At 51.7% G+C, this 22,600-nt stretch overlaps 3 protein-coding genes across 12 annotated transcripts in view; 1 reads left to right on the top strand and 2 right to left on the bottom strand.

Annotated features, from left to right (window-relative positions):
* Positions 1-4,256, top strand: part of 1110051M20Rik (RIKEN cDNA 1110051M20 gene) — a 171,475-nt gene extending 167,219 nt beyond the window's left edge. The window contains exon 9 of the mRNA NM_001311144.1: positions 362-4,256. Within this exon, the coding sequence (NP_001298073.1) occupies positions 362-521 (160 nt within the window). The 3' untranslated portion in view covers positions 522-4,256. The remainder of the gene's footprint in view (positions 1-361) is intronic.
* Positions 125-12,381, bottom strand: Arfgap2 (ADP-ribosylation factor GTPase activating protein 2). Of its 2 annotated transcripts, NM_001166024.1 has the most exons (17): positions 12,092-12,381; positions 11,806-11,924; positions 11,198-11,270; positions 10,240-10,371; positions 10,080-10,160; positions 9,258-9,339; positions 8,988-9,044; positions 8,385-8,426; positions 7,992-8,044; positions 7,427-7,563; positions 7,207-7,338; positions 3,827-3,955; positions 3,609-3,743; positions 2,575-2,701; positions 2,330-2,423; positions 2,102-2,220; positions 125-1,731 (listed from the first exon to the last, which is right to left on the bottom strand). In NM_001166024.1, the coding sequence occupies exons 1-17, from the start codon at positions 12,161-12,163 to the stop codon at positions 1,711-1,713; spliced, it is 1,605 nt and encodes a 534-aa protein (NP_001159496.1). In that variant the 5' UTR covers positions 12,164-12,381; the 3' UTR covers positions 125-1,710. The 2 variants fall into 2 exon arrangements, with proteins under 2 accessions (NP_001159496.1, NP_076343.2); NM_023854.2 differs by lacking the exon at positions 8,385-8,426.
* A 434-nt stretch (positions 12,382-12,815) lies between these two features.
* Positions 12,816-21,621, bottom strand: Pacsin3 (protein kinase C and casein kinase substrate in neurons 3). Of its 9 annotated transcripts, XM_006500425.1 has the most exons (12): positions 21,306-21,398; positions 21,153-21,194; positions 17,569-17,632; positions 17,235-17,325; positions 16,936-17,092; positions 16,090-16,325; positions 15,830-15,985; positions 14,553-14,728; positions 14,317-14,437; positions 14,073-14,209; positions 13,610-13,731; positions 12,817-13,305 (listed from the first exon to the last, which is right to left on the bottom strand). In XM_006500425.1, exons 4-12 carry the CDS (start codon positions 17,286-17,288, stop codon positions 13,190-13,192), a joined length of 1,275 nt encoding a protein of 424 aa, XP_006500488.1. In that variant the 5' UTR covers positions 17,289-17,325; positions 17,569-17,632; positions 21,153-21,194; positions 21,306-21,398; the 3' UTR covers positions 12,817-13,189. The 9 variants fall into 9 exon arrangements, with proteins under 9 accessions (NP_001276607.1, NP_112019.2, NP_083009.1 ...); NM_001289678.1 differs by lacking the exons at positions 21,153-21,194; positions 21,306-21,398 and adding an exon at positions 20,570-20,683 and having other exon boundaries at positions 12,816-13,305; NM_030880.3 differs by lacking the exons at positions 21,153-21,194; positions 21,306-21,398 and adding an exon at positions 20,570-20,683 and having other exon boundaries at positions 12,816-13,305; positions 17,569-17,628.
* Between the last annotated feature and the right edge of the window lie 979 nt (positions 21,622-22,600).

Below are 22,600 nucleotides of genomic sequence, written 5' to 3'. Positions count from 1 at the left end.
GCTTATAACTGTATGCTGAGGAGTTCCAAGGACAGAGTGACCCTGTAAGGAAAGGGGTTTATATATGGCATCTCTAACTCTTCTAAAATGTATTTATATATTAAAAAGTCTGAATCTTTAAAATGTTTCTCCAAGCCAGGCATTTTACTAAATGCCTGCCATTCAGCGCCAGGGCCGAGACAGGAGGATTTCAAGTACAAAGCCAGTCTGGGCTGTGGAGACAGTCTCAAACAAAAGCAAAAACAGAGCTCTGATGACAAACAGGTCCCTGTCTGCCTCCTGTGATGAGGTGCTGAACCACTGAGGTTGCAGACAAACTAAAGGGCCAACTAACACCACCTCTTTCCTCCACGTGCAACAGGGTGGTGAGGTCGAGGCTGTACCGGACCCCGCAGCAGCAAAGGGGCAAGGAGCCAGGGGCCTTTGGCTTTGAAGGAAGAGACAAGCTGGAGGCCCCGGAGACAGTGCCCTCAGCTTTGGCACCAACGCCCAACCCATATCGGTGGGAGCCCAGAGAGTGAGCGAAGGGCCACACTGGGCAGGGAGGCAGGACGGAGAGGACACTGACCCACAGGGCCCCTTGGGGGCTTTATTTTGACACCACTTTGTTTCAATACAAACAGTGCTGAAAGAAAGTCATGTCCCTCTGGGGAGGGATGAGGGAAGAGTGGTCTGTGTTGTTTGGGAGCCCAACCTGCAATCCACAGGTAGAGGTTGGGCCAGACTGCCAGTGTGGCAGGTGAGATGGCACCAAGGAGGACACAGTGCGTGGCCCAGCTGCCAGTGGGTGGAGCCTGCAGCTGCAGGCCCTCACACTCTCACTGGTTGATGGGGTGCTGTCCAGGACCCCTAAACCAGGATGATGCAGATGATAAAAGCTGAGCTCCAGGGCTGCTTTCTCTCAGTCTTAGCTTCCTCAGCTAACAGGTTCACAGCATCCAGGCAGGACACACAGATGAGACTCACCATAGGGCCAAGGAGGACACAAAGAGGACCTCAAGCATAGACAGAGGGCGCTGTGACCCACAGTAATGGTAGATAAAGGCTCTCAAACACCTAGGCAGAAGTCAGCCTTCAAGGGACAGCTGTGACAATGGAAGAGTGCTCAGGCCTCCGGGCTAATCCCAAATAAAACCTTTGGGTACCAAGCAAAAGTTCTAGCTCTTGGTGAGCTACCAGGATCCTTCTCCTAACCCTTCCCTGGAACCCAGAAGAGGCCACTGACAGGAACAGCAGTGACGAGTCCAGAACTTCTCCCTGAGGGCTGATACAGCACAACTCTTGCTAGGCCTCCCCTGTTTCCAGAAGATGGACGCCCAAGCCCCCAGACCACCTACAAGGATCCTAGAGCCTGCAGAAGCCTTGTGCCTTCCCTCCTTGGGGAAGAATTAGATCCATAAAGCCATCCTGATGGAGCTCCCCCCTCACTCCCAGTGCAGCAGGCCAAGCAGCAGCAGCTTTGGGGCAAGACTGGAGAAGAACACTAGCATGGAGGGAGAGTGTGAGGGGATGAGGACAAGGACTCGATGCACAGGCTGAAGACAAGGGCTGATGCCGACCATTCCCCGCTCCAAGATCCTCCCAAGTCATCCAACTCACACACCACACACACAAAGTCAACAACTCCCCAGACCCACAAGACCGGCATCTCCAGCCTGGGACTCAGGGTTCTTGCTGTCGTCACCACAGGCCTGAGCCATGGAGCCTGGATCAGTAGGAACCGTAGCGATCCTGAGTGGGGAGAATAAAAACACAAAGTCAGAGCCTCCCACAGAATGAGGGCTGGCTACTGCAGAGGGCTGGGGACCCCCATGTTGGAAGTTTGTGGTGGAAGCTGGGGTAAAAGCCACCTGGATACTAAGGAAAAGGCAAGTCCTGCCTGGCAGAACCTGGGAGGAGGAGAGAGCAGTACAAGGAACAAGCTTAGGCAAATCAGTGCAGACACATTATCACCTTAGGGAGAGGCTTAGCCCAAACTCAGGGATGGAGAGTAACTACCCTGCCAAACCCAAGTGCTCTCTAAAGAGCTGCCCATGGCTACTCAGCATATTAGATACAGTAGAAGGCAAACTTTTTCCCAGGTCCAGCAGCGCAGCCTCACCTGTAAGGAATTCATCACACCATTGGCCAGCACAGCCATCTTGCCAGCCACAGACTTGACACCCTGCTTAAACTGGGCAATGTCAGCTGTAGGAAGTACATTCCCCAGAGATACAGTTCCTGTAAAATTAAGGGAAGGGGTGGTCAAGAGCTCTGCAAAAAGCCCTTCCCACCAACAGGGCACCCCAGCTGTGCTCATCTGATGCCAGTGACAACACTGAGGCCCTACCTCCTCCATGAGCTCCATCCATGTTTCCAAAAAGGTCTGAAGAGCTGATGGCACTGCTGCCCGAAAGCTGCTGTAACCGAGACCTAGCTTCATACTGTGTGGGGAAACGACAAGGCTGGGCGATCCTTGGCCAGTGATAAAAGAACTCATTTATGCCGGATTAGGTTATCCCGATGCTAAGGCCAAGAACAGAAAGGGAAGCCCCGGCTTCTACCTGCTGCCGCCACGCAGACAACTTCACTAACCTCAGAATCCACCTCACGACCAAAGAACATGTCGGACGAGATGGCTTTGGCTCCTGCAAACTTCTGCCGTGCTTCACTGGACTCAAGGCCTGAGCTCCGAGTCTCCACTTCCCTCCGACTCGCAGTTCTGTGGGCAAGTGCAGAACACCTCTGTCCCTTCTCATTACCCCCAGAGAAAGTTCAGAGACCAAAAACTGTAGCCACTATGGCTTATCACGTCTATCCTGTGACTCTGAGATTCAAGAACCTTTCCCCCAGTGAGCACCCTCCAGAAGAAAGCCAAGATCTCCTCTCCCTTTTCTTCACTGAAGCCAAGGTACAAAGAGCCTCAACTACCTACAGCAGACAGAGTGAGGGCTTAGGCCCACTGTGGTCTCACTAAGTCGCAGAAAGAAGGTCGTCCTATCATCCCTGCTGCTGTCCTTGTCCTACTCAGAATCTGAAGTGACCACATCTGTTTAGCAGACTCACGCCGCCCACCTCTCCTGCCATAGCCACTCAGTGCCACGATCACTGTCTCAGAATCTCGCTGATGTGGGTAAGAGGGCTGTGCACTTCACTGATGATGCAGGCTCTAGGCTGGGGTTCTATAACTTTCCTTCCAACAACCCAGTGAAGCTTACTTATGTCCTATTTTACAAATGGATGGTCTACAGTAACAAAACAATGCTCATAGTAGAATAGAGTAAGATTTTCAAAAAGCAAGGGACCTACCAGGTGGAAAACATGGGTTTAATTCCTAATACTGCAGTCAATCAAAACTAGAAGCATATAGCCTACGGAAGGAACATCGTAACTGAAACGGAAAATCAGGCTCCTCCCACCATAAAACAGATCCCAAGCTAAAAGCTCCCCACCTGTCTAATGAATGGTCACTAGCTGTGTGTGGCTATTTACAATTGCTAAAATTACATCAAAAACATTAAAATTCAGTTCCTCAGCAGCACCGGCTGAACAGCCACAAGCCAGTGCAGCTGTCAATCATTTCCAGCACTGCATCAAGTTCTGCAGACAGCGCTGCCTGCCCACGATACCTTTCTGAAATAGGCCGGATGCTGGAGATGGTAACTTCAGGTTCCTTCTCTTCTACCCTGTCCATACCCCAGGCTGCATCTGAATCCCAGCGGGAACCAAAAGTTTCTCCCAAGGAAAAGGGGTTGTCCTTGTACCTAGGGAGATGGCAGAGTAAGCAGCTCAGAGAAACCTGTGAAGGAACAAAACAGCCAAGTCTATGCCCCCGCAACAGCCTTACTTTGGGGGTCCAGATGCAAATGTTCCAACATCATCAAACAAGTCAAGCTGTGAACGGGAAGATTTCGCACTCAGCGGGGTTTCCTGCTCAATCATCTGCATCTCAGACAGCACAGAATGGGAGATGGAGCTGTGGAGAAAGCACAGCAGGCCAAAGGCTGTCAATGAGCATCATCAGCTGTTCACGGACCAAGAGCAGCAGCCAGGCTGATGGGTCTGTTTGTCCAACCGCCACCCACAATGCAGCTCCTGGCCTGTGCACTGGGCCAGTCCAAGCAGAGAACTGTGCTCTGAACTGTGTGTGATGACCTGGGAACAAACTCAGAAATGTTAACATACCAGCTTTGTTCTCTCAAAAGGCTTTTCCCTAGACAATGGCTATTGGTTGTCGTCTTAATAATGCACACCGAATGATGAGTGCTCAGCCACCATTCCTCCCCTTTTCGCTTTTGTTTGTATTTTCTAAGGAGACTGGCTATGTGACCAGCTCCTCCTCCCTCAGCCTTTCCAGTGTTGGGATTACAGGCATGAGCCTCCATGCCCAGCTCCATCCAGCTCCATCCTTACTCAGAACCTCATTACACCACAGACTCTATCTTCCCTTCCTGAGATCCTGACAGATGTGTGCATGAGGACACCAGCTGCTCCTCATGGGATCACGTGAGTCCTTACTCATTAGAAAAGAGAAGAGGAAGAAAAGGCCTCTCCTAGCACAGGGTCTGGTCATGACCTGCCCTGCCCTGCCAGTGCTCCCTAGAGTGGGCAGCAGCATAGGCAGTGCCTCACTCCTGTCAGGATCCGCTGCTGTGGTCACACACTCACCAAGAGTCCAAACTATAAACTCCCAAGGAATGAATATTTTGCAACTGGATTTTAAATAAGGTAGACTAGATTTAAGTAGAGATTATGCTGCACTGTAAAAAAAAGAAAAAGGAAAGGAAAGGAAAGGAAAGGAAAGGAAAGGAAAGGAAAGGAAAGAAAAGAAAAGAAAAGAAAAGAAAAGAAAAGAAAAGAAAAGAAAAGAAAAACCACAGGGGCTAGAGAGAAGGCTCAGAGGTTAAGAGCACTGGTGGCTTTCCCAGAGGACACACGTTTAATTCCTAGCACCCACATGCAGCTCACAACCATCCTAACTCCAGTCCCAGGTGACCCAGACTCCTCTGACCATGAGTCATCCTTGGCTATGTAGCTGCTTTGAGGCCAGCCTGAGCTACATAAGACTGTCCAAAAAAAAACAAAAACAAAAACAAAAACAAACAAACAAAAAAACAGCCTGTTTTAAGCCAGCCAAGACTAATGAGACCCTGTCTCAAACTAACAAACAAAAATAAGAAAACCAGGGCTCACTCCCTAGGACATGGCAAGGGAGAAATGACCTCCATATGTGTGCCATAGGACACATAGGTCCCATATATACATACATAAAAATAAGTAATAACAATGTAATTTTAAAAGATTTAGTAAATGATTTAGTAAATGTTGGAAAGAGTGCTCAATGGGGTAAAAGCATTTGCTACCAAGTCCAGTGGCCTGAGTTTAACCCATGGGGCCCAGACAGTGAAAGGAAAAGGTTCCCATAAATTCTGACATCCATCATCCATAGCGGTGCACACGCGTGCAGACACAGACACAGACACAGACACACACACACCAGAAAAAATTTAAATGTAATAATTAAAAAAAAACACCTTACATACTAATTTTTTATAAATCAACTAAAACCCCCGATATGGGAGCACATTAGAAACTGAGACAGGAGGATCCGAATCTCGGGCACTCCTCAGCTATGTAGCAATTTGGAAGCTATCTTAGGACACAGGAAACAAATAAGAAACAAAATGCACACACACTTACATCATACGTGAGCACACTCCTGCACTTCACTAATGACACGAGTGCTTACACTCACAGCATACAGACCGAAAGGGAAGAAGGTAATATCAAGTATGTGTGCTGAAAGATTAAATTACAACAATCAGACCTGCTTTGTAGGGTATAGTGGCGCACGCCTTTAACCCTGGTACTCAGCAGAGGCAGGCGGATCTGAGTTAGAGGCCAACATGGTTCACAGAGTGAGTCTAGGACAGCCAGGGCTACACTGAGTTTAAAAAAAGCAAAAACAAAAACAAACACAACTACAAATGGATTTAGAATTAAAAAGTCAATTCATTTGCCAATTGCTAGGTCTGGAGCTTCGAGGAAGCTGCATGCCAGTTTCCTCATCTGTACAGAGTTAACAAGGCCTCCTCCCTAGGACTATTATGTCTAAGACATTTCTCATAACGACCCATGCCTCCTGACAAGAGCCACGGCACTGGCTAAGTGCAGCCAGGACCTTGTGAATGGCACCAGTAGATGATGATGACGATAGGCTGTTTTGAGACAGCCTCCCAGAACCCAGTCTGACTGTGAATTCCCATGTAGCCAAGATCACTCTCAACTCCTGCTCCTGCTGCTTCCACATCCCAAGTGCCACCATTCCTCAAAGATACATTTTAGCCCAGGCCAGCCTCAAACTTGCTATATAGCCAAGAATGACCTTGAACCTCTGATCTTCCTGCCTCCGGAGTACTAAAATTACAGACTTACACCAACACAATAGTTTTTTATAGTACTAAGGATTGAACTCAGAGCTTCATGCAAGACAAACACACTACCAACCAAGCTACATCCCCAGGCCCCAGATACTTTATTTTAAAAGATTAAAAAAAAAATCTTACTATCTTTAATTCCAGCAATTGGAAGGTAGAGGCAAAAGGATTTCTGGGAGTTTGAGGCCAGTCCAGAATATACACTAAGACCATATTTTAAAAAGAAAAAAAAAAGCACTATTACTGAAATCCCTAAATATTAACTCAAAATGCTTCCGAGAGTAGCTCTGCTTTTGTTAAGCAAAGCACAGAACACAAACCAGTAGTTCTGGAACATCAGACTCCCAGCTAGGCAGTGATGCCCCACCCCCACAAACACACACACTCACACAAACACAGAGAACTCCCCAACCCAGAGGCATTTGAAATGTGGATAGTCTGAGGTATTATTGTATCTGGAAGGACGAATGGCATTTAGTGGACAAAAAAAGCAAAAAGCCCTAAGGTTCTCAGGTCTTGGGGAAAAAAACTGCTCAGTCACAAAGCAGCCATATTAATAAGTGCCGTCCTAACCTGGAGTAAAAAAACAGCACCTGATCCTGCTCTCTTAAAACTTAGGCAACTAACACGTGTGGCCAACCACTGTCCAAGGTACTTTAAAACAACAACATTTTCTGTCTTTAGCCTCAGAGGAAGACTAAGCAAGGAACCCTGACTGACTGGGTAGAGCCTGTTCTGGCTCCCAGAAAAACAATGGCATTTTTCTAACACACCAGGGCCCGAGCCTCACCTTCGGGACACCAAGCCCATGCCCAGCCTTTCAGCCTGCTCTCGCTTCTTTCCTTCAAGATTCTGGAGCTTTTTCTCCTCCTTCTTGCGATCAATCTGGAGCTCCTGGTAGGCCAGACGCATGGAGGCAACCCTGGAGGGAACGAACACTCAGAGGCTGCCATCCACGCCACCTGCCACCAACCCCCACACAAGCCAAGGGCACCACAGCCATCACGCACATGGACTCTTCTGCCTGCTTCTTGGCATCAGCTGCCTGCTGCTCTCGGAGCTTCTCTGCCACCTGGGCCTGCCGCTCAATCTCAGTAAAGCTCTGGTTGCTCACCTTCTGAGCTCCCAGGCCTTTCTTGGCACCCAGCTGAAGAGAAAACCATGTGATGTGGGATCTGGCCAGCCAGTTTCCTCAGCTCCCTCCCCACTGTGGCCACTGCGGTCACACCCACAATGAAGGGGGTCTCCTCCTCAGTATCCAGTGAGCATTCTAAGACAACGGTGGTTCTGCTGGAGCTGGTGATGAGCTTGGCACCGCCGCCACACAGGTCTCAGGAATGAGGACAGCAGTTAATGCTGACTGGGGCCTGCTGTGTGCCAAGTACTAGATGTGCTCTAAGTACTAGATGTGCTTGGTCTTGCTCACTGCCCAGGAGACCCCAAAGACAAGTGCCTTTAAATCACTTTCACAGACAAGGTTCAGGTAAGTCTAGGACCTTTGTCAGTACATGGAAGAACTGAAGGAGCCCAACTGCAGCTCACAACCACCCTAGGATATTGCCTCATCCCACCTACCCCTTTCTTAGCGGCTGCTGGCTTCTTCTTGCCAATAATGGAGCTTTTCAGTTCTGTGAGGAAGAAGGTGAACATGAGCTAGGACAGAGGATGGTCAGAGACTGTGGCTCAGTTCACACCAAGCAGCTTCCCAACAAGAGCATGTCAAAAGAATTCCTTCAGACAGAAAGTCAGACCTGCCCTACCAGCTCCAGCCAAGACTGTTCAAGCCAAAGACGGACAAGGTTAGGGGAGCTCACTGATGCCCAAGTCAGTAAGAGCCTACACCCGAGGCACCAAAGACAAAGTACCCAACCAAAGCGACAGTTGTTAGGCAGGGGAGCTGCCCGACAGCCTCAGCTGCTAGAGCAGGGAACTGGCAGGCAGGGGACAGGTTTCCCAAGCCCTGGTTACCTCTGGTACAAGAGGGCCCTTTAGCTGACAGATACATGGACTCTGGAGGAAAAATAGACGTGTGGCTAACAAGGGCCCACCCCAGAAGCTTCATAAAGCTCCCAAACCCAGAAGCCTATGCAGAGCCTGCTTCAAAGTCTGCCGTCTCACAGAATCAACTGGATAGCCACTGGCTTCCTGCCCCAACCCCCAAGAGTCAACAGAACAAACCAAGGCCAGCAAAGGAATTGTTTACCATAACCAAGTCTGAAGGCCACAAAGGAGTGGGAAAGGCTGAACTTTGAAAGGACAGCATTACCTCTAGCCAGGAGCAGCTCAAAGCTATCCCCACACCTCATGGACAAAATGGCCCAGTCCTACCTGACACCAGTCCCATTCCAGCCTCCCATTCTTTGACTAGATCTACCTCTACACTCAAATTGACAGCCATCTGGGCTTGTCAGCTCAAAGGCTCTGAGGTCAGTATGGCAGTGCCCACCCAAGAGGATCAGTTGCTCAGTGTCCTATGGTTGGGTCACATGAGTGGGCAGCAGAAATCTGGAACAAATACTTGAGGCCCACTTCCTCCCAGCCCCCCACCCCCACCCCCGCCAGCTGTCATACCCAGAGAGGCTTGGGGTGAGGTTCCGAGCAGATCAGTGTTAGGGCCTTGTTCAGGTTCTGTGAATGCAATTGACAGGAGTTACATTAAGGAGGTGGTAAGACAGGAGTCACTGGCTTTCCTCAGCTCGCCATCAAAAGATGTATGCCCACCCCTTCCTCCAAGGACTAAAGAGAAACCTCCTCTGAGCTCCTATGTCCCTGGCCAAGTGTTCCTGTACCCTAGTCCTTTTCCAGGCCCAGGCACTTGGTTGAGATCTGGGCAGAACTCACGTGCCAGGCTACTGCTCTCTGAAGGTAGGGCTGGTTGCTGAGTCCCTGAAGGATCAGTGGCTGCTGTATCCCAAGCAGGGGCCTAAAAAGGAAGCCAGATCATAGAGGCCTCAGTGAGCCCTCCTAAAAACCCACAGCTACCTGTGGATAGGAGGCACTGCCCGCTACAATAAGACAAGATTGGAGATCAGCAATTTTACTTACCAGTTACCATGGAAGACAAATGTAGGAAAACAGCCTCTTCAATTCAGAGCTAAGCCCATTCCCCTAACTGATAGCACTAACAACTCTTACGTATTGACCATGCACCAGATGCAAATCCAAGGTGCTCACAGATACAACAGGTTCAGTGGAAGTAACTATGTTCAGGCCCTAGGAAGTAACTATGTCTCCATTTTAGAAACTGAGTTTTCCCCCAGGTTAAGTGACTTAGCCACATCACAGAAATACTTGCAGAGAGGCTGGGATGTGACCCAAGGCTCTAACTTCAATACCCATTGCCAACAGAGGGGAGAGCTTTTTTACAGGTGGGTCACAGGAGGGGCAATCCTCATTGTCTCCAACTTCTGTTCCTTTTTGGAAGTTGTTTAGGGTCCCTGAGACTTCTTGAGCTTTCAAACTATTCTCTACTCCAGGATCCATTTCTAAGGAGGATTCCACTCCACTCCCATAAGAAGCAGGTAGTAATTACCAATTCTGAACTACAAACACTCTCTGAGACATTGTACCTAAACACAAGAATTTATGTCATGATCACAAAAGGGTATATACAGCCTTGGTAAGTAAAGCATTTATCAGAGGAAACATCCCTGTGGTACTCACCTGAGTATGTTCTGTGAAGAAATCAGAGTCTTTCTTCTCTGGAGAGTGACTTGGAGCACTGTTCATACTGTCTATCCAAAGCTGGAAGAGAGGAGACACTGAAACTCAGGGCTGTTACTATCTCTTATCCCAGCACCCTAGCCCAGGAACCAGCACTCACATCAGTACCATGCCTAGTCAGAGCTGCACTCCCTAACTGCCGGATCTTCTCTCGGTACATCTGGGCAGCTCGGCTCGTATATTTGGTGTTAGCATCATTGGCCATACATCCGTGTTGGCGGAAAAAAGCAGTCTGGAGAGCAAAGAGAAGGAGTAATATGTATGTGCAAATACTCTCGCCAAAGAAAACTGTATTCACACTATAGGAGACACATTACTAAACAATTGGGCTATTATTTATTCAGGATGACACACTACTGACATCAGCAGGTTTTCAAAGAGGTAAACGTCTTCCAAGATTTCTTCTCAAAACAAGACAGAACAACAAAACCTTTTATTTGTATTTATTCCATGTGCACCCCAGCATGTGTGCAGAGGTCAAAGGCCAAGTCCATGGAGTTGGTTCTCTCCTTCCACCTTATGTGGGTTCCCTCAACTGAATGAACTCAGGTTACCAGCCTCCCTCAATAAACACCTTCACTCACTAATTGACCTCCTCCAAAATTCCTCAAAAAACCCAAAAACCACCATGCCAGCCCCTCCCCGTAAGAGCAGGGAACAAGGTCTAGGGGACTGAAGAATGTATGTACTTCTCTGTTCAGCTATCCTCCCTCCAGGAGCCCACAAAACCCCAATGACTATGGAGACACTGCTACTGCCAGAGAGCACCTGTCTAGTTCAGTTTGTATTTCCTTTTTTTTTTCTTTTAATTAGGTATTTTCTTCATTTACATTTCAAATGCTATCCCAAAAGTCCCCCAAGCCCCCCCCCCCAGTTTGTATTTCATTAAGCCTCTTTGAAAGAAGCTGTTTAAATTTTTCTGAATTTAGAAAAGTGTGTGGCATGTTCCAGAGCTGCAAACTCTCGGAACAGAGAAACCAAACTCACTTTGAGAAATCAAGGAAAAGTTAAATACCCAGGCAGAAGGATGGGGGTGGAAGAAGGTAAAGGAACGTTACCGCATTGGCATTCCCGCCGACCTGCATACACCTCAGCTGCAACCAGCTCCAGTTCGAATCCAACTCTGTGGACCTGTGTACAAGGGCTGAGTGTCACCTTCCCTATCAAGACTAAACCTGTCATTCGGCCTCAGGCTTCTGTGGGTGTCCAGGAACCATCAGTCACTGTCCCATTTCCTCCTCTCTCCCCTGTATTTGAAATCATTGCGCTTCGCCTAATCCAAAGGGTACTAATTATTTCTGAAAAGGAGATCCGAAAGGAGGTCGACTTCTGAGAAATGCAGGCACGGGTTTGGCTCTTCTTAAAGTTTGGTCAAAGTCGCACTGGAGACCTACTGGGCCAATCTTTCTGCAATAACAAGGTCAATGCATCTAAGCTCTCCCCCAAACTGATGCTGAGTACCATGTTAACTGTGAAGAGAGAAGTCTACAGAGGTGGAACCCCCCGCCGCCCTCCGCCCGCAAGCCCCCGCTGTAGGCTACCAGAACTCCCGCCAGGAGAAATCCAAACATCAAATTCAGGAAGGTCCAAGTCCAGGCGCCCTCTCCCCGTCGCTGACCACGCACACAGCCCCCGTGGAGGCACAGCACCCTCACACAGAACCTACCTGATAAAGCTGAGATGGACACCCAAGGAGCGATGCACTCCGGAGCAGTCAATACACAAAAATACACCGTAAGTGATGCTGGCCCAACTAGGACTCTTGGCGCCACAATCGAAACAGGCCTAAGTGGAAAAGACGACAAGCGAACGGTTAGGGCCCAGAGTCGAGGCCCGGCGCTAGAAACCACAAGAAAGCCTCCAACCTCCGTCCTCGCCCTCCCTCAGACCCCAGGGGACAAGAGACGTCTTCTCCGCCGGCGTCAGGACCCGTACCCCGCCCGCTCAAGCACCTTGTTGGTGGGAATTGCGCGAAGTCTCTTAAAAATAGTCTGGATTTCGGTCTTGCTCGGGCTCGCCGCCATTTTCTCTCCTTCCCAGACACAACCGCGACCGACAGGTCCCGGCGCGGGCCAATCCTCGGCGGCGAAGGCAGGCTCACCGCGCCGGTCACGACAGGGCCCCGACCCGCCTACGAGTGGAGTGATTCGACCAGATCTGGGCCAATGAACGTCGGGCGGGGCTGAAACATGACGTTAGCAGCCGGGAGCTCCACCACGGGCCTGAGAGTGAACGCCGCGCTGCGCCTGGCCAATCCGCAGCCCGAGCGGGCGACGGCTCGTGGACTGGCCCAAACTTCCTCACGAGTTCCTGCTGGACCCGGGTACCCTACGTACCGCTCGACCACTGGCTGTAGGCGTCAGGCAGAGAGCCATGGTAACAGACTCTGTGATGGACGAGTAATGATTAACAATCTCCCAAGTGCTCATAGCCCCATCCGGAAGGCATTGGCAGGGCTCCAGCTCAGCTCACAATCCAGCAACTGGCCTAGAGCAGAGGCCAGCACACAACAACCTTGATCACCAAGTCCCTTCCAGTCCAGATTGCACTCCTGAAATTCCGGGGCAGATACCAGGAGGCAACTGCCTGCCCAATCCCAGTTCCATAACACATGGCACGCCCACGGGCCGACCCCGTGCCTCCCACCAGCAAGAGTAGGCTATCAAAAGACGCTCACAACACTTGATGGGGTTTTTATTCTTAATCAAATTTAATGCACACTACAAGTCACAAAAGAAGGTGCTGCCAGCCTCAAACTACATTCTCCCCAACCTCACCCCAGGAACTCCTAAACAGTTTAGGAGCTGGATCCTCCCACTCTGGGATGACCCAAATGTTCCCGAGGAGGCTCGGGCACCTCTCGACCCTCCATCATTCCAACCTCCAACTCTAGACACAGACCCCTGCCCTTCATGGGCCCTGAGACTTCCTCCTGTGGGAAAAGAGAGACAGCAGCAGCACATGGTTCAGGGCCTTCAGGTCCAGCAGTCCAGGAAGGGTTAAGCTCTGGCCCAGGTCAGAGAGACGCCTTGGTAGGGCTGTCAGGGCACTCAGGCGCCCACACATTCTACGTAATTGGCAGGGTACAGACCAATGCGGCCACTCTGCAGCTGGCCCTGGCACCAGCCCTGCTCATCCTCCTCGCTCATCTTCAGCAACTCTTCCCCTGAAGAAAGACAAAACAGTCATTGCCCAAAGCACTGGCTTTACTGGTCTCAAAACTAGGTCATGGACTGGGGGATGGAATAGCACAAGGGCCGACAAACTGGAGGATACCCAACTCAGACCAGGATAGGACACAGCCAGGAAAAGCCACCCAACCTTAGACCCCAGGGAGGCAACTGTCAGGCTGCAGCTGGACCCTGAGCAGCCTGTGAGGATGGAGTCCCTGGCTTTCTTCGTCTACAGCCCTGCTCTAGCAAGTAGGACGGGGGCTGAAGTGGGAAGGACCATGAAAGGGCCCAGCATACCTGCTCGGAAGCTCAGCTCATCAGCCTCCTGGCCAGCATAGTCATAAAGCGCCCGTACCCTCACCCCAGTGGCAACTTTCCGGGGACTCTCCTCATCTGACCAGTCCTCGTCCTGCCCGCTACTAGAGAGGGGAACACAAGGGGCACAACTCAGGGCACAAGACCCACTGTATCCAGTACTCAAGACAAAGGGCTTGGCTGCTTGGCGGCGGGCAGGGAGGAGCCAAGTGAACAGCCATCCTGCTGCCACTCACTACTGTGGATACAGGTCTATCTCTGTGCACAGGACTGTTATACAGCCAAACTTCGAGAGACACCGGACCATGGAGCAAATCTAAACCTCGGTGAAATTAACTCTCCCAAGATGGCCGTCGGGCACTGATGTGATAGGAAAGCAGGAAGAAGTGGTAACAAGCAAGCCATAGAGCCCGGTCTTGGTTTTGTTCAGGATCCCGGCTCTCACCCCGGGGACGATGGGGACTGGGGTGGGGGTGCGGTGCCATCTCTTGTCGGTACAATGCTGGTCAGAGTAACCTCATCTGGGCTCCGGCCACCCTTCTCCTTGCGGCTGATGGCTCTCTGTGTGTCTAACGACCATTCCTGTGGAGAGATTTTGGCCCACCTTCACTGACTTCATCGCAAACCTTGTCATCCTTTTGGGATCCACACTGAGCCCAACCCAGGCCCACCCAGCCTCTAAGACCTGCCTCAAACTGTGGCCAGTTCATGGCCATGCCAGGCCCGTGTGTGCTCCGCCACCAGCGCAGATCCTCTTCATCACTGGCAGCCTCAATGCTCTGCTGCAGGTCTCGATGGAGTTCATGGAACCTATGAGGCACCCAGTCAGACAGGGAAGGCCAAGAGCCCCTAGAATGTCAAATTATGCAGCCCCACCAGAACCCAGAGGAGGTCAGGGGAGCCTCTCTCCAGCGCGCCGTCATACTTGTCGCTACTGGAGAGGTCGAGGTGTTGATGCAGGGTGAGCAAGACATCCTTGAAGAAGAGAAGCCGCTGGCGCTCAGCAGCCTGGCAGCTCTCAAAAGCCTGCTCCATGTCCTCCATGTAGCGTGGGGTGTAGCGATTTAGCTCGGCCAGGGTCTGCTCATACTGGGTTTTCATCTGGGTGAGAGAGAAGGGAGGCAGTGAGGACAGACTGCCTTCCACTCAGGCCCGCACCAGCATTCTCTGAGCATAGCCATAGGCTAGACCTGAAGCAGTCAGACCTGGAACTCACTTCCTACCCTCAGGAACTGACAGAAGCAGCCTAATAAGGGAAGTGGTACACAAACAAACACCTAGAAGAATCTGGATGAAGTGCAAGACAGGGTCAATCTAGATGATAAGGTGAGATAAATCCAAGTAGGCTCCCTGGAGGAGGAGGTGTTATAGAACTGCCACCCCTCAGAAAGGATGAAATGCTAGAGAGAAGGACACTCCGGGCAGGCGACAGAGTATGCAATATGAGAACCGATTCCAGGTAACTAAGTCTCCAACTTCCTGAAACCCAGCTATTTCTCTCTTGGGTAAAAAAAAATAAAATAAAAATAAAAAAATAAAAAGTAAAAAATGCCATTCTTCAAAATCCCATTGCTTTCCTGGGTAAAACATTGTATTTCCTCATGTTTCTCTCTCTCTCTCTCTCTCTCTCTCTCTCTCTCTCTCTCTCTCTCTCTCTCTCTCTCTGTGTGTGTGTGTGTGTGTGTGTGTGTGTGTGTGTGTGTGTGTGTGTTGGAGGCAGAATGTCAACACGGGGTGCCTTCCTCAGTTGCTCACAGCCCTTAGACAAACTGGCCATCCAGGTCCAGGGATCCACCTGTCCTGTCCATTCCTGACACACACCCATTCTGACAACTCCCCTTTACCACTCCAGCTGCCTTGCCTAGCTTTTACCTTCACAACCAGCACTTCACCAACCAAGCTATCTCCTCAGGCCCAAGTTCCTCCTGTTTGTTTGTTTGTTTGTTTGTTTGTTTGTTGAGACAGGGTCTCATTACAGTAGCTTTTGTTGGCCTGAAACTCCATGTAGACAGGGCTAGTAGCTTCTATGTAATCCAGGCTGGCCTTGAACCTATAAAAATCCACCTGCCTCTGCTTCCTGAGTGCAGATATTAAAAGTGTGCACCCCAACACCCAGCCCAAGTTCCAGTGGCATCCGGGAGTAGAGCAGGAAGAGCCTAGGGTCTGAAAAGGCATCCAGGAAGTTCTGCCAGGGGACTGTACCTTCTCTGCCTCCTTGGTGCAGCGGCCCACCCGCTCCTGTAATTTTCGAAGCTGCTCCTGGGACATGGAGCTGTCTGCCTTCGCGTGGCTCTCCCGGGTCTGGGCTGTCTTCTCATCCTTGCGGGCTGTGTGGTAGCTCTTCTTAGAAGCCTCAACCTAACGACCATGAGAACAACTCAGAATCCTAGCCGCCACACCCTGGTCCCGCGTAGACCTGGAAGGTGCCTGCCTCCTCTGGGAAGCACTGCTCCGGGCCTCACCTCCTTCAGCCTCTTTAGCCAGGGCTTCTGAGCTTTACGGAAACCATCCTCTGCAGCCCGGCTTTCCCGAAAGCCCCCCAGCACTGGCCGGTGGAAAGCCCCTCGCTGCCAGGTCCGCACTCGCTCGCTGTCTGGACCGTGCAACTTCTCCCTCACCTCCAAGTGCAGCTCGCTCAGCCTCTCAGCCGCAGTGAAGAAGGCATGCCAGGCCTTCTCCAGGGTGCCGTACTGTGGGCCTGCAGAGGGATGAGCTTGGGCCAGGCGGGTTTGCTAACTTAAATACGACCTTCCCCTCCCCGCATACTGCTCTGAGTGCCAGACAGGGGCATGGTAGGAGCTGAGGTGCGACAGCTGAACAGCAGCAGTGTCAAGTCCTGTGTTAGAATTCCCTACTCTGCTCTGACATGAGCGATCTCATTAATCTTTGACTTCACTACTACTATGGGGACACTGCCATTGCTAACGTGGACCGGGCAAAAATAAACAACAACAAAGCAAAACAAACAACAACAAAAAACTAAACCTAGAGACGTCAGGTTAACTTGTCCAAAGCGGAGTAAAACCATGTCTGCTGCACAAGCTCTGTAATGCCCAGGATCTTCCTACCCAGATAAAAGACCTACACTCCACATTTAGCTTTTCCTAGCTGTGACTTCAGGCAAGTCCCTTCTCTGACCTTCAGTTCTGTTCTAGAAAACAGGTGGAGTAGGAAGATAGCTCCCTCTTGCCCTGCATGCTTGAGGTCTTAAATTCCATCCCCAAGCCCCACAAAGCCTCAGGAAGCTGCCCTGAGGGTCCCACCCTCATAACCTTTGAGGCCTTTGGTAGGCCTGTATACTGGCTCACCCTTCTCCACAGCACCCCTCCACTTGCGGGCCCAGTCAGCCAGCTGCTGGGCGTAGGCCTTCTCAATGCGGGCACGTTCTTGGAAGCAGCTAACCAGGTCCCCACACAGCCTGTGCCCATCCTCAACCCTCTGCACCGTCCGTCTGTAGTTGCCAGCCTGGAACACAGAAAAGAGAGATGGCTTTATGAGCCCCCTTTCCAGCTGGGGCTGATAGATAGGCTACTCCTGGACAGGTGGCTGAGCCCATCAAGAAAGGGACAGTTTGCTGCCACTCCGGACCCAGTCCCCAGCCGCTTACCTCCCAGAAACTGCCCCCTAGGACCTCCCCTCCGGCGTCCTCCTCTGGAGCCATGGTATCCCTGCAGCACGGAATGGTGGCAGATGTGGTGCTGTGGAGGGCAGGTGATTAAACAGAAAAGTGAGACCTGCTGTTTGGGGACTAGGAAGAGGCCTTCTAGTAGTCCAAAGCTTTGTCATTTTGCCATCCCCACTACCCAAGGAATGACCGGAGGAATGGCCGAGCAGCAGAAGGCTAGAAGTCCCCAGGAGGAGCCAGGAGAAAGGCAAAGATGGCAGCTTCCAAGTTCCCTTCTCCCCGTGGAGCTACCCATCTCAGTCCATCCTCTACATACCTGGGGTCTCCAGATCACTTCCAGGACCCGTGTCCAAGTCTCCAAGCTGCCACTATGAGCCTGTCTTGATGTTAACAAGAGCACAGAGGGAGTAAAGATTGAGAGCTTCCAGTGTCCAGGGCGGTGCCCAGTACCCCCAATATAGCAACTGCTGTCAGAAGTGCCAGATTCCAGGCTGAGAATGCCAGACTGGTCACACAATTCAGCAAGGGATTAGGTGACAGACAGGGGTGGGTGGTGGGCAGAAAGCCCCACACTCCTACTTTAGATGAGAAGAGAACTCTTGCCTAGCTAGACCCCTTGGATGACAAGGCAACCCCATGAACAAACCAGTCCAAGTGAGGAGGTGCCCTGTCACAAGCCCCAGCAAGTGTCCATGCTGAGCAGACTGGAAAGAGAGCCAGAAGGCCTGGCCCTATCATGACCAGGAAGTTTTTGGACAACTGTGCCTTACTGTCCTAAGGGAGCCTCAGCTCACTCTAAAGTGGAAATTCCCCCACCTGGTCAGTGTCCATGCTACGGTTGATGTAAAACTCAAAACTGGCAATGAAACACTTGAAAGACCCGTCATTTGTAAGGAGACACTTGCTTGCCCCCTGCCACCACCACACAACATCCAGGAGTGTCTCAAAGGGTCCTAAGGTAACAATTCCATTCTGCCTTCAAAAAGTCCAGGGTAATTTTACCCCCAAAGTCAATCAGTCTCTCTCTCTCTCTCTCTCTCTCTCTCTCTCTCTCTCTCTCTCTCTCTCTCTCTCCACCCCACCCCCACTAGAGGACACAGTGACATGCAGCCTCCTGCCTCCAGGCAAGGTCTTAGCTCTCCCCAGTACCAATTGACTCTTAGTCCATAGAAGGAAATTACTTTCTTCCCTGAGATAGCCCAAGGCCGTTGGGACAGTTAGGTCAAGGGGACAAGAGTATGAGATTGCAGCAACCAAAGCAGGACTCTGACACAGTGCTCTCTAAACTGGGAAACCTCTACTCACTCTCAAAACTCCAAATTTGACTCTGTTTTCCTCAGGGCTCCCTATAGCCCCTGTGCTCTCAGTCCCACTATATATTCCATAGGTTTAGACTGGATCTGTCCAAAGTCACTGACAGACTTCTGCAGTTTTGGTTCACGTTACCCCCGGGCACTAGAATCAGTAACAACTAAATCAGAAAACAAAGGACTGGAGGCTTAGCTCAGAGATAGGACACACTTGAGCCCAGAGGTTAGGTCCATCATCAGCACCAAAAAGGAAAGAAGAATGGCCCATCTGAAGATCAGAAAAGATGCTGGCTACAGCAGCCCTGAGAAAAGCCCGGTCTAAGCTGACTTCCTACATCTGCTGGCAGGAGGGAGACTGGCCTCTCCCTGGGACCTCATTAGCCTATAGTCAACGAAGATCCCTAGACACAGAACAAACTGCCCCCCAAGTTCCACTAGCTCTCCACCTTGTTTCCTCTTGAGTCAGCCCCACTTATCCAGAATGGCTTGCCAGCCAGATAGGGTGGTGGGGAGCAGTAATTATAAATCATTGAGCCATCCAGGACCTGGGGGGCCCTGCCTACTCCAGTCTCCTGCTCCCGGCTCCCAGGAGAGCTGCCCCCAACCCGTTCCTTCTCCCTGGCCCCAGAACAGAGCAGGCTGTGTGTGCAGTGCTGGCACAGCTCCCTCAGGCCTCACAGAGCAAACACTAGCTGGAGCCCCAGGCACAGGCAGGCCCGGCACCCCGGCTTCATCGAGCTCTTGGGGTGGACCTGGCACCTTGGGCCCTGTTGAGGAGGATTGGCATCTTGTGCCTCCTGACATTAGCAGAGACCCACATCTGAGTGAACACATCCTACCACAGCAAGAGGTCAGAGAGCAAGAACAGGTAGTTAAAATCTTTCCAGCCCAGGCTCTCCACTTAGCCTGTCAGAAGGCTTCTGGGACACTGGCAGGGTCTCTTCCCAGCCGCTAGTGCTGAACTGGGAGTTCTGGGCTTCAGGACAGAGCCCACTCTCCCCACCTGAGCTCCAAAGGTTTCTGCCTTGTTCCTTTCTTACACATAAGCCAGCCCCCACCCTTTTCCAGTAGCTGGGGACACAGGCCTGGAAGAGAGCAAAGCTATCCTGCCCAGCCCAGTCCTGTGTCCTGAGTCACAGGCTGCGCCCAAGGGCTTCCCCAGCAGCCTCTCCCAGTCAGCCTGTAGACTTGGATTTAGAGGTGCAGGAGGGTCTGGCTGCTGAACCAGAGAGGGGCGCTTAAAATCAAGAGACTGGCACAGTCTTTTGGAAGGATGGGGGAGGGGGTGGCTCAAAGAAAGGGGGAGGAGGCAGAGCCAGGGAGGGGCATAACAAAGGGGCACTTTTGGAAACCCGACCTGCCGGCTGAGGTGCCTGCTCGCTGATGACGCACTCCTAACCTCCACACCAAATCACAGAACTCAGGGGCTGCCGGTCTTTGGCCTCCACCCTTATAGACAGCGCCACCCGACAAACCACCTCCGGATCCCAGAAGGCTCGGTGTTGAACAACTCCAAGCCGGTGGAGCCAGCCACAGGATAGGCATAGCCAGGCCTAGACATGGAGGCTCTAGGACTTCTTGGACAAACTTGTTGAACTTGGTCTCGGTGGGGAGGTGGGGCCAGCTGGTTACTGCAGCGGGGAAGGGGCGCTGCCTACTAGGGTTAGCCATACAGATAGTGGCGCGAAGGGGCGGGGGGCGGGCTTTTTACAGAGGCCCCTTCTAGGACTTCAGAACGGGCGCAAGGAGAGCAGTTGGGGACCCTCTAGGCACCCTGAGAGATGATTTGCTCCTCCAGCTGGACGCCCCATTTCCCCTGGCTGGCCTGAAGAAACGCCTAATTAGCGTAGGAGATGAGATGGCCTTGCGCTCAGTGGCAGCCAATGGCCGGGGTCTCCGGCGCGGGAGTCCGTCCCATTGCCAACTTCAGGAGTCGAAGGACCAAAGAGCAAGCTAGAGCCACCATGCCGCCGCCGTGCCCCCCAGCTCCCCCTCCAAAGCACTCACCGTGTCCTCTCAGGGGCCCTCGGTGGGTTAGGGGGATCTGGCCACGCTCAGTTCGGAGTCCTACCACTCCCGGGTCCGGGCCACCGCCTCCTGGAGCGCTTCGGGCCCTCCCCCGGGAAGCCCGGCCCCCCGGGCCCGCCCTCTCCGCGGAGCCGCCGCCCCAACCCCACCGACAGCATCCCCGCAGCGGGGACTGCAGGCATCCCTGCGCCAGGTGGCTCGGGATGCGAGCCATAGGATCTGCTCCCCGGGTGCAGAGAAAGCTGGAGCCAATAGTCTAAGGAGGTGCAGCGAGGCTACCAGAGAGCTGTGAGCTTTGTCGCTCTCCGACCTTTCCAGAGACTAGGAGGCCGGTGGGAATGAGCGGGAACTTGCACACTAATCATTAGGGTGGAATTCGGGGACAAAACTGAGGGGGCATTCTTTGCTGAGAGCACCTAGAAAGTTAGAGGTTAGCTACAGGGAGACAGATTCATAACCACCCACTCCTTGTAACCTTGAATGAGGGTTAGAGATACCTTCAGCGGTTATCTGCCCAAGATCTCTAGTCCGGCCGAAGCGAGACTAGAAAAGCCATGCCTACCTAGAGCAGCTCTGCTTGCAGCTTTAGCGCGCATTCCGAGACCTGAGACAAACACGCGGTGGGAGTGGGACAAAAAAACACGAACTCCTCCCCCTCCGTGTTCACGGTTTCAGATTTTCTATCTCAACATATCTTTAAATCCCTTGGTCTCACCTCCTAGTTCAATGTAGACTTTTTCCGAATCGTCTCGATGCCACCCCACCCTAAATAGATCCCTTCTTCACTGCTCCACCCCCAGCCTCTCGGGATTTCAGAGCTTGTGGGTCTGTTATTTATATTCACTGGAGCGGTCCAAGAATGTTCTGAGGCTGACCTAATCTCCACCTGCTCGGCTTCTCCGCCCCTCCTGCTCTCTCCTGAGCCGGGTGACCCCGCAGCGGTGCCCCTGACCCGAGAGACAGGAGGGAACGCGGGCCAGCGGGGTCCCAGGCCTCTGGTGCTCAGGGGTCCTGGAGTCACAGTTCGCTCCGGGTTGGAGAGCCCAAGGGACCGCCCCTTAGGGGACCGTGCGCGCTCTGGGAAGCAACCGGCCTAGCTGCTCTCTATCCAGCACGCACATTTCCAACCCAGCCCCCTCCACGCCCTTAGAAGTGTGAGTACGTGCGCGCGCGGATTTTTTAAAAGACAACTTTAAAAATAACAAAATCGTGTTGTTTCTAAATCTGGAAGGAATCACTGACGTGTGTTCTTTGCTCAGTAGAGTCCACTCACAAAATGGGAAGAGGGGCGGCTGAGGATAACAACGGTAACTTAGGAGTGACACCAGCTGCTGGGGGCTGACTTAGGAGCGTGAAATGGTCTCCTTTAGTTGCCTGTGTTGTCTCAAAGACGAGCATCACCCGTGGCCTGAGGACTCTGGCCGCGCGCGTTGTAGCAAATCTCAAATAGGAGATTTGAAACCTGAGGATGTGGTTTCTGAAACCAATTTCAACTCCCACTCTCTTAAGGCTTGGGCAAATCTTTTCTCTTTATCTTTTTCTGCCTCTATAAAACCTGACAGGTAACCCAGCTGACCTACCACTGGGCCGTGTGCCCCAGTTAATTAATGATTGTTAAACAACTGCAAATGAGAGGGGCTTGGGAAATGTCTAATCACAGCCATGGTGCTTTGCATTATTTGGAATCAGTTAACATCGCACCTAGCGCCTGGGGGCGTTTAGGCACCTAGACAGAAAGTGTGAAAATACAAGAATGAAATTAATTACAGAAGCGGCCTATTAAAACCTCATTAAAAATAAAGTTGGCAGCTAGGCTCTGGGATGTGGGGATGTCAGGATACGGAGGCTCAGGATAGGAGGCTGTTCATCAGACCACAGGGAGGAAAGGATGTGCAGTGGAAAACATCTGGTTTCCCTTGGGGTCAGATCTGGAATCGGAAAGCAGAAATGTTGCAGCTGATCCTAATTGTCCCTAAGGTACTGGGAGGGGGCAAAGGACAGAACATTTTG

Source organism: Mus musculus, chromosome 2 (assembly GCF_000001635.26).
Source record: "Mus musculus strain C57BL/6J chromosome 2, GRCm38.p6 C57BL/6J".
Classification (NCBI taxonomy): domain Eukaryota; kingdom Metazoa; phylum Chordata; class Mammalia; order Rodentia; family Muridae; genus Mus; species Mus musculus.
The sequence above is the reverse complement of the archived record's forward strand: the minus strand, read 5'-3'. Positions and strand labels throughout refer to the sequence as shown.

Excerpts from the sequence above, each read along its gene's own strand:
- Arfgap2 (NM_001166024.1), bottom strand. The coding sequence starts at position 12,163 with ATGGCGGCGAGCCCGAGCAAGACCGAAATCCAGACTATTTTTAAGAGA. Across the intron at positions 10,372-11,197 it reads TCGGCGGGAATGCCAATGCG|ACTGCTTTTTTCCGCCAACA; the intron begins GTAACGTTCCTT and ends TTTGCTCTCCAG. Across the intron at positions 1,732-2,101 it reads GTGTGATGAATTCCTTACAG|GATCGCTACGGTTCCTACTG; the intron begins GTGAGGCTGCGC and ends CTCCCCACTCAG.
- Pacsin3 (XM_030252256.1), bottom strand. The coding sequence starts at position 17,288 with ATGGCTCCAGAGGAGGACGCCGGAGGGGAGGTCCTAGGGGGCAGTTTC. Across the intron at positions 16,326-16,935 it reads GAGGGGTGCTGTGGAGAAGG|GCCCACAGTACGGCACCCTG; the intron begins GTGAGCCAGTAT and ends ATCCCTCTGCAG. Across the intron at positions 13,732-14,072 it reads CAGTCCCCATCGTCCCCGGG|TAGCGGGCAGGACGAGGACT; the intron begins GTGAGAGCCGGG and ends TCCCCTCTCTAG.